This window comes from Oncorhynchus tshawytscha, linkage group LG07, assembly GCF_018296145.1.
Source record: "Oncorhynchus tshawytscha isolate Ot180627B linkage group LG07, Otsh_v2.0, whole genome shotgun sequence".
In the NCBI taxonomy this organism is placed as follows: domain Eukaryota; kingdom Metazoa; phylum Chordata; class Actinopteri; order Salmoniformes; family Salmonidae; genus Oncorhynchus; species Oncorhynchus tshawytscha.
Window position 1 is genome coordinate 12,856,491 of NC_056435.1, and position 10,277 is coordinate 12,866,767.

At 43.0% G+C, this 10,277-nt stretch overlaps 1 protein-coding gene across 1 annotated transcript; it reads right to left on the bottom strand.

Moving 5' to 3' along the window:
* Positions 1 to 1,719: 1,719 nt before the first annotated feature.
* cnppd1 (cyclin Pas1/PHO80 domain containing 1) lies at positions 1,720 to 10,139 on the bottom strand. Its single transcript, XM_024426197.2, has 8 exons — positions 9,922 to 10,139; positions 9,314 to 9,416; positions 9,145 to 9,226; positions 8,937 to 9,057; positions 8,131 to 8,259; positions 5,874 to 5,935; positions 5,095 to 5,212; positions 1,720 to 4,344 (listed from the first exon to the last, which is right to left on the bottom strand). Exons 1-8 carry the CDS (start codon positions 9,982 to 9,984, stop codon positions 3,691 to 3,693), a joined length of 1,332 nt encoding a protein of 443 aa, XP_024281965.1. The 5' UTR covers positions 9,985 to 10,139; the 3' UTR covers positions 1,720 to 3,690.
* Between the last annotated feature and the right edge of the window lie 138 nt (positions 10,140 to 10,277).

Sequence of the window (10,277 nt, forward strand, 5' to 3'; positions counted from 1 at the left end):
TGACATATTCTGCATAGTTTCTGTGTGGATTTTGGGACGATTACAGTGTGTTGTTGTGGTTCCTGAGTTGTGTAAAACATTTTGCCAGGCATTGTAACTGATCTGATATTTTGCACAGAAGCACAGTGTCAGAAATGCTCAGATTGGGGCTCACGTTCACAAAGAGTCTCAGAGTAGGAGGGCTGATCTAGGATCAAGTTTAGCCTTTTAAAATCAAATCAAATCAAATCGTCTGTCACATGCACCGAATACAACCTTACAGTGAAATGGTTTCTTACCAAGACCTTAACCAGCCAATGCTTTAAGAAGTTTAAGAAAAATAAGTGTAAGGTAAAAAATAGATAAGTAAAAAAATAGAAAATAAAAGTAACAAATAATTAATGGGCAGCAGTAAAATAACAATAGCGAGGCTATATAAAAGGGGTACCGGTACAGAGTCAATGTGCGGGGACACCGGTTAGTCGAGCATATTGATGTAATATGTAGGAGTTAAAGTGACTATGCATAGATAATAAACAGAGAGAAGCAGCAGAGTAAGAGGGGTCTGGGTAGCCATTTGATTAGTTGTTCAGGAGTCTTATGGCTTGGGGGTAGAAGCTGTTAAGAAGCCTTTTGGACATAGACTTGGCGTTCCAGTACCGCTTTCCGTGTGGTAGCAGAGAGAACAGTCTATGATTAGGGTGGCTGGAGTATTTGACCATTTTTAGGGCCTTCCTCCAACACCGCCTGGTATAGAGGTCCTGGATGGCAGGAAGCTTGGCCCCAGTGATGTACTAGGCTGTACGCACTACCCTCTTTAGTGCCTTGCGGTCAGAGGCCAAGCAGTTACCATACCTGGCAGTGATGCAACCACGATGGTGCCGCTGTAGAACCTTTTGAGGATCTGAGGACCCATGCCGAATCTTTTCAGTCTCCTGAGAGGGCTTTATCGTGTCCTCTTCACAACTGTCTTGGTGTGTTTGGACCAGGAGTTTGTTGGTGATGTAGACACCAAGGAACTTGAAGCTCTCAACCTGCTCCACTACAGCCCCGATGATGAGAATGGGGTCGTGCTCGGTCCATGCAGTCGTGAGTGAACAGGGAGTAGAGGGGATTGAGCACGCACCCAAGGGGCCCCTGTGTTGAGGATCAGCGTGACGGATGTGTTGTTACCTACCTTTACCACCTGGGGGCGTCCCGTCAGGAAGTCCAGGATCCAGTTGCAGAGGGAGGTGTTTAGTCCCAGGGTCCTTAGCATTTAGATGACAATAAGAGGTGAAACCTGATCCTTGATTAGCAGTCCTTCTCTGAATTGCTTTGTGAATACAGCCCACAGGGCAGGAACGCCATATATTCTGCTCCACTGCATTTGAGGAGACGAAGAAGTGAGGAATGAAAGAAATACAATTGAGATTCCAAAAGCTGATGGCTTAGGTGACAGTGCCTTAGCCTGGTCCCAGATCTGTTTGTGCAGTTTTGACAAAGACTGTGTGAATTGGTAAGACAGCCCAAACAAATCTGTGACCAGGTTAATGTCGCCTTGCTTGACACCACACATGCAGATCAGCACCTTTGCAGTTCCCTAGATGTGAGCTCAAATGGCATATTGCTTTCTAGGGTGTGTGTGTGTGCGCGTGCCAAGACTGAGCTATTCATCTCACAATGTTGACAACTCACATTACATACGGTCTGTCAAAGTGGACAGCGATACAGACATAAATGACAAATGAAAACCAAACCTTTTAAGGGTCAAACATTTTATTACAGATTTCTACACGTTGAATGTTTTGTACATTGTTTACAAAATTCAAGGATTTCATGCTTCAAAATCTCAGTCCGATTTGAAAAAGGTTTATTTAGAAACGTGTCAATGTAAATCCAAGTCAAATAATCATATATTCCCTCGCAAGAAACTATCTTGAGTAGAAAAATATGAGAAGTGCTAACTGTTTTTCCAGGATGAGATACATAGAAACAGTATGACTTAGAATTTACATCCCCATTCAAGAATGGATATCCCCAGTCGAGCAATTCTATTTCTATGCAGAAAGAAGACATTTTCCATTTTTGAGCAGGAAGAGAAAACAAAATGGTGTAAGAGTGACTTTTACTGTTGGTCAGGTCTCCCCGACCAAATGGGTATGTTAAAGAGGGATACTAATTAATTGCAAAAATTGAAAAACAGAGCCAAAAAAAAAAAAGTTTATGAAAAGTTGTGTTTTGCACAATACAACTCACCCATATGAGGATGTTAGGTTTCCATGAAAAGGTTATTGGATGAAAACTGCAATCATTAGATACATTTCCAAAACAAACATGTTTGATGTCAGGCGCCATCGTATTCAAAACGCTTATTTAAAAATAAAAAACAACGGCAAACAGTAGACTGGTTATGACCTATTTCAGTTGTGTGGCATTCTGTTGGAAAAACATGAAATCAGAGAGAGCCACTGCATTCTGTCATGGTAAAATAAATAGTTATTTGAAAAAAACTAAAAAGGCTACACTCTCAGAGTTGCATCTCACCCAGTGCTATCAGAGTTCAGGGTCATGTTCAGAAACAAATGTTCGTTTACTGTTGCAAAGCGGTTTAAAGCATTTCGCTACGATGTGCCCTAATGAACAAGACTTGAGGGGCAGCCATACTGAGATATGAATTTAATGCTGTCTTTTCCCCCCACAGGAATAATAAAAATAAATGAATCTCTACTGTTGTTCAGTGCCGGGACCAGTAGCCATCTGTGGATTTGCTGGTCTAGTTATTATTAACAAACCCCCAAAAAAGCATAAATATGTTAACATTTAAAAAATAACTGCAATAACTGAGAAAAATAATGACCCAAAGACTCCATGGCAAATCAAATGTAGGCAAGCTAGTTGTCTCTAGCTTGAGTGCAAGTCTGTATGTGCCATCAATCCAACTCCTTGTCACTCGCTCATTGTCATGCAATGTTTGGCTTGACAAGGAGAGCAAGAGTTGGCAAGAGCACAAAAAGATCTGACACCAAACTAAATTGACTCACTTCTTAAAGCACTACAGTACTGACTTAGAAAGCAGCCTTGCTTTTGTGGAGACAACTTACTTTCTCAACATTCTCAAATGGCTATGATGTCACATCAAAACTGAACTCTTCCATCTAACAACATGACTTAGCCCAACCCCCACAATCTCCCCCATTTTCAAACACAGGTAAAGTGTAGGTAGCCTGGGTACCAGTCTGTTTGTTCCATCATTCCACAAACAAATCTGGTACCGAGGCTAAAGATTAGGTCGTAACAAACGCTGTGTGAGTATGCTAGTCATGCTTAGACATATTTTTGTGTATTTTTAAACGAAACATAAAATATTAGTTTGCCATGTACACCTTCTAGAAACACCCATTGAAAAGCTGCGTGATCCAACCTTTGAAAAAATAAACATTAGAAAAGATAAGTGCCTTAACACAGAACTCAGATCTCACGCTGTTATGAGTTCATCTTACTTATTTACACCAATTCAGCTGGCAAACCACTGTACAAAATGTGCTACTCACCTTTAGGGGCCCTTATCTCAAATTTAGACAGTATATGCAACAACAAAAAAAGCACATACAAAACAAAATGTCACTTTCTTTTCACTGCAACGGATGCAGTCTGAAAAACCAGCTGGTTTCATTTGGAGTCCGGCGTCATTGAAGGGTAACGATAGTGGCTTGTTTTGTCCGTCTGCATCTAGCTGGGCATGAGGAGAGATGGGGCTTTCTCGATGGGCAGCATGAACTGTGGGCAGCAGGGTCCGACACGGAGCTGTGCCATGCCAGTCAGACGGGAGTCCAGGAGCATCGGGGCGGCTCCGTAGAGGAGGGGGGCAGGGGCCAGCCACGGTGCTGCCGGGTGGCCAGGGTGTCCAGGCTCTAGTAGCGGAGCAGAGGTGTTCTGTGGGCCGCACTGGATGGAGCCAGGAGGGAGTCTCCCCACTGTAAACTGGCAGCCGGGGCAGTGCAGAGAGGAGGCGGACAAGGCTGGTTCAGTGTCAGGCTGGGGGTGGGGGTCAGTGTGGCTTAACGAAGTGAGGATAGAGCCCCATAGACACAGTATAGAGGTCTGGGAGGAGGTTGGCGAGCCTTGGTTGTGGTCGTCGTGGGTGTGCAGAGTGCCAGGCCGGCGGTTGTGACTGTCGTTGCCCAAGACGCAGCAGCGAGGGAGGTCGGATGCTGGACTGGTGGTCTCTGGGACTGGGAGCAGGCCTAGTGGTGGTGGAGAGAGGCTGGAGCTCAGCAGGTGGACTTGGCGGACTGGGGCCAGGGGCTGGCTGCTCCTGGGGAGGCTGGTGGCGATAAGGCCCGCGACACTGGTCAGATACACCAGCCCCAGCATGCAGGTCACCTGGAGAGAGGTGAGGACGTGGATTTAGTAGATTTATTTCATTATGTTTTTCCTTTCCCCACCAAACTGACTACTTTCAAAAGTGTTGCTTCTTTCAATCAACACAGTCTACGTGGGTATCTGCAATTTGCAGTTTTCGGAAATTGATGCGATGTTATACTTGTGCTTTTCTTATAACTAATTTCTGTGTTCTATTCATGTGCTGTTCTAATAACCAATTTCCTCACTTATCAGTATCTACAATTTGTCAGTAGGCCCAAACCTTGTTTTGAAAACAAAAGATATTTCAGTTTCAAGGTCCCAGCTTAGAGAGAAGAAGCCTTGCAAGGTATTGGTCACATGTATGACCCAGTATTGAATTACTTATGCAAATATTAGTTGTCTGTGTATATCCGTATATAAGACAACTGCTGAGACTGCCTCAGCAGAGCTTCTGACAGATGTTCACTATGGTGCATTAAGTTTGATGGAAACTCTTCAGCACGCTGACAAACAATGATTCATTTAAGATTGACTTTGAGTGTCCCTGTGTAAGAATTTCCATGACATTGACATGTTACTTTCAGGTGAGTTTGAGACTAGCGTCGTGTCCATTCGGCACAAAAAAAAACAAAAAAAACATACTACCTGAACGTGTCAAATAAGAAATGCTATTTTCTAGTTCAAAATGTTCTGCTACAGTGTGCCCATACTGAGCATGACCCACAACTCAGTCCTTCAGTGCACCCCACTGCCCCTGCCCTTCCTCACCTTGGCAAAGTGCAGGTAGATGGCCGTCAGAGCCTGTCGCCACGCCGCCTGCTCCAGCAGCACACAGAGGTCGGTGTAGGTGAACCAGCCTCGCTTCATCCCCTGCTTCTCTGCAATACTGGAGTCACAACAGGCCTGAGTTAATACACACACTCTATGCAAACACAGAGAGAGAGATGGACGTAGAACAGAGTCTGGCAAACAAATGACTACGCGCATGTGACACACACAACCCACCCTTTGTTTGAACTAGCAGCTAGCTCTGTATCAGATCTACAGTCCCTATGCCAGGCAAATTACCACAAGAACTTGACACTACTAATTTAGTTCATCTCTGAAAAAAAAAAAAAAATCACAGGGCCTACAAAAATCGAAGTCTCTATGACATTCCCAACCCTTCATAGCTTCTTGTGTTTCTAATGCATTAGGAGTCACACACCCACCCTGACACACAGGCCAATTTTTTAAATATTTTTTTTACAAGAAGCCCAAACAGATAAAATATTTGACTAAAACAATCATTTCAAATCTGGCATACATTTGTATATGATCACATATACTGTATCTCTATTATGCATAGGAATACTTTGGAACAGAGTTACAGAATTAAAAACGCATGGAAATATTTTGCTGGTGTTTTTACATTATTTTATGTTCAACAACAAACTTAGGTGGCCAAATAAAAATGACCCACGGGCCAAATTCGGCTCGCAGGGCGACAGTTGGAGAAACCTGCACTAGCATGAAAAACTATCTATGTGAAAACAAGAACCACAAACCTGGTTTCGAGTTGATTCAGTATGCCAAAGTAGTCCCCGGGCTCAGTGAAGAGGCTCCACTCCTGAAACACAGAAGTGAGAGCAGCTGTCAGATTGTAAATTATGGCCATACAAATACAGTACAATGGGATTTAAAAATGAGTGATGCGCAGGTTGACACAAACTACAGTCCCTGTGGTTATAACAGCAGGCGGGTGGGTCTAGGGTCATGAAATAGTGTGGATGACAGGGGGAGGGGGTGCGCAGCTTGCGCAGAGAAGCACGAGAGCGAACTCCACTCAACCTTCCAGAGTTTTACCCCTTAGTTAACTTGAAGAGTTGACACGCCTACTCATTCAAAGGTTTTTGTGTTTTGTTTATTTGTACCATTTTTGACATTGTAGAATAATAGCAAAGACATCAAAACACCACATGTAGAAACCAAAGTGTTAAACAAATCAAAATATATTCTATATTTGAGATTCTTCAAAGTAGCCACCCTTTGCCTTGACAGCTTTGCGCACTCTTGGCATTCTCTCAACCAGCTTCATGAGGAATGCTTTTCCAACAGTCTTGAAGGAGTTCCTACATATTGTATGCTGAATACTTGTTGGCTGCTTTTCCGTCACTCTGTGGTCCAACTCAACCGAAACCATCTCAAATTGGGTTGATGTCAGGGGATTGTGGAGGCCAGGTCATCTGATGCAGCACTCTCCGTTCTTTGTTAAATAGTCCTTACACAGCCTGGAGGTGTGTTGGGCAATTGTCCTGTTGAAAAACAAATGATAGTCCCACTAAGCGCAAACCAGATGGGATTGCTGCAGAATGCTGTGGTAGCCATGCTGGTCAAGTGTGCCTTGAATTCTAAATAAATCACTGAGTGTCACCAGCAATGCACCTCCACACCTCCTAAATGCTTCACGGTGGGATTCACACATGCAGAGATCATCCGTTCACCTACTCTGCTTCTCACAAAGACACAGTTTGAACTCATCAGACCAAAGGACAGATTTCCACCGGTCTAATGTCAATTGCTCGTGTTTCTTGGCCCAAGCAAGTCTCTTCTTCTTCATATTGGTGTCCTTTAGTAGTGGTTTCTTTGCAGCAATTTGACCCTGAAGGTCAAATTGAACTCTGAACAGCTGATGTTGAGATGTGTCTGTTACTCTAACTCTAATGAACTTATCCTCTGCAGCAGAGGTAACTCTGGGTCTTCCTTTCTTGTGGCAGTCCTCATGAGAGCCAGTTTCATCATAGCACTTGATGGTTTTTTGAACTGCACTTGAAGAAACTTTCAAAGTTACACACACACACACACAACACACACACACAAAATGATTTGGTGAAGTGGTAAAAGAGGATGATAGCCGGCTATGTTATGCGTGATGATTGTGAGGCGCTACACTTTCAAATATGACACTTCAAGGGAACTGTAGCCTACTGTTCAGATGGGTTAAATGGAAACTGAAATCTGGACACTGACTTTAGGTTTATAACCTCTCACACAGCCTTAATATTAACTCCAGCAGAATTGAGCATTTATTGCAATAAAATGATACAAATGTAAGGAAACATTTTGACTCGAAAAGGATGAGAGAAATATGATTTCTTTCTTTCAGCATCTTGAGAGAAAGTGAATGCGCAGTTAGATATCTTCTGTAGAGGTGCTATCTTTATCAGCATCATAAAAGCTGATAGTATTTCAACCACATTAAATATGCATCCAAGCCGAACTGACATTTTTTCAGAAACCCGTTGGGTCATTTTCACAGCTTCCTACTTCCTTACAACCAGTCAGTCACACTGATGCTATTTGGATATTTACACAGAAAATATTTTCTCCCGGTTCCTGAACGTCTTTGCTCCAATAAAGAAGCAGAGACAACAGAACATTTTTACCAATGTCAACTAATTTGAAGCATTCCTTCTATCGATTTATGACATTATTCTGGTGAGCAAGGGTTTATTTAGTCTTCTAGGGAAACAATGACAGAAGAGAAGCTGCATGTATCTAATTATAGACAAGATGGCTAAAAAAGCCTACCCAAAATGTCAGACTTTTTTAGCAGAAACATATCTAAAATCAGGCAACAAAAAACAAATCCTGCACCTTCTGTCAAAAAGTGTTCTGCCGGGGGGGACTAACAGTTGACCCACGCACCACTATTAAATATATGGCTCTGAGTAGGACCACGCACCACTATTAAATATATGGCTCTGATTAGAACCACAAGTTTCTGGGCCTGTGGTGTAGTATGTAATACTACGTATAACTTACAATGGCGTCGAGGAAATTCATCTCCAGGGTGTTGACAGTCTGGACATCCAGTTTCCCAGCTGCCCCCCACTCGTCGTTGAACACCTCCTCATCCTCCCCTTCGTCATACAAATACTTGCTGGCAACCATCTGGAGGAAAGGAGACACAGGATTAGGAGGTTAAGATCAGTCCATATGTCATAGAAAGCAAGTTGTGTTTGCATCCATCTCCTCACACATACTACACAGGAGGTTCCATCTGATTAATTCTATTACTTGTTATTTTTTGACTGATGTACTGCATTGTTGAAGCTATCACATAAGCATTTTGCTGCATCTTCTGTACCTGCTGTAAACTGTGCGTGACGAGTAAAATGTGATTTGATAACATGACAGGATGCTTTCCCAGACACACTTACGTCTACCCCTGGTCTAAAAACACATTGCGGGTGGATGCGGGAAATTCTAAATTGAACAAGAATTGGGTGTAGTATATGGGTCTGGGCCCTACATGCCCAGCAATTACAGAGACCCATGTTCATAACAAGCTGTACTGTGCCCATCACACGCATAGCCATGGCCTAATTCTGGTGAGAGGACCTAATACTTATCACATGGGCTAAATAGCCTTTGCCTAATTCTGGCAGGACAACCGGTGAGTCACAAATGGCACCCATTCCAATGAATCAAAAAAAAGTGTCACATGCTTTCGTAAACAACAGGTGTAGACAAACAGTGAAATGCAGATCTTGGGTCTGGTCATAAGCAGTACACTACAAAGGGAATAGGGTGCCATTTCAGACGCATCCAACCTTTGGCCCACATACCATGGAGATAAGGAAGAGGTCCGAGGAGGAGATCTTTTGCAGGTATTCGGGGTTCCTGTGTCGTAGCCTTTCGATGTAGACCAGGGCCAACATCATGGCACATGGAGAGATGCACGCCTCCCTGAAAAACAGACCACCTACATTAAGTTATGGAGACCATTACACGCCCAGAAAGGATAACAAGTGTCAACACTCACTGATAACATACCTCGCGACATGAGCAGCATATTTCTTGTGCAGTTTTCGAATTGGGCTCGGGGCAGATTTCTGAAGGAGTTCCACAGCAATATCTAGAAATAATTTTCCGAACATAAGAATCAAATCCACAACACAGTCACACGCGGACAAGACATAACCTAACAGACAGAATAGCTAACCTGTAACAGGACAGGAAAGGGAATCTGGAGACCCGTCTTGCTCCAGGCCATAGTACAATCGCTTCCGCACTCTCTCTGACAGTTTCTGATGTCCAGGAAGAAACTGTGAAGGCAGATCAGAGAGCAAAGTAAATCATTGAGCGAAGGGCCGACATGACAAAAACGAACCTGAAATAACGCTAACGTCAAGTTAGCCAACTTTACACAACCAAGTCATGTCAACACGGTTGGAATAAGTTAGCAATCCCACAAATTGCCTCTTATAGCCGGTTATCCTACTGTGTTTGCTGGCTACCGTTCTACGAGGTTAACGTTCGCTTCAACTTCACGAGTTGTCACCTAAATCCAGAACAGCCACAATCACATGTAGCTAACGTTAGCAGGCTGGTTAGCTTCGTTAACGCGTGAGCTAGTACAATACTGTCCAGTAAGCGCTAACCTTGCCGTGTTTTGATGTTCAATTATAAGGCATACAACACGTTTTGTTTAACCTGGTATGCATATTTAAAATGCGATTATTACCAAATAGGTCACATCAACCCGTTTGCGGTCATATTTAACCACCTAAACTAGCCAACTCAGCTAGCGTCACTAGCTAGCTAACTTACCGTAAACTCCTGAAAGTCAGAAAACTGAAATGTTCGTTCACTAAACAATTCGTCGAAATCCATGCTGGTCTATCCAACATTAGCCAAATAGTAGAAATAGAAAACTCGAGCTGGGGGAAAAAATAATAATATATATATATATATATATATGAAACGGCGTCTGGTATTACTTAGGCTAGCTACCTAGCACAACAGTAACCCTCGTTGTAACGTCTGACAAGCCCGCTTATAAAACCAATCAGCAGCTGAGATGGAGGGAGGGAACCGTTTTGAGAACAGTTATGCAACGTACTGTATGGATACAAAATGTATAATAATATAAAGCTATCAATATGGTAAATTAGCAAAAACAGAGC

What these genes read in the sequence shown, in the direction of transcription:
- cnppd1 (XM_024426197.2), bottom strand. Translation starts at nt 9,984, where the DNA reads ATGGATTTCGACGAATTGTTTAGTGAACGAACATTTCAGTTTTCTGAC. An exon ending in CCTTTCCTGTCCTGTTACAG is followed by an intron (nt 9,227 to 9,313) that starts GTTAGCTATTCT and finishes AATTATTTCTAG; the next exon opens with ATATTGCTGTGGAACTCCTT. An exon ending in CTGAATCAACTCGAAACCAG is followed by an intron (nt 5,213 to 5,873) that starts GTTTGTGGTTCT and finishes TTGTGACTCCAG; the next exon opens with TATTGCAGAGAAGCAGGGGA.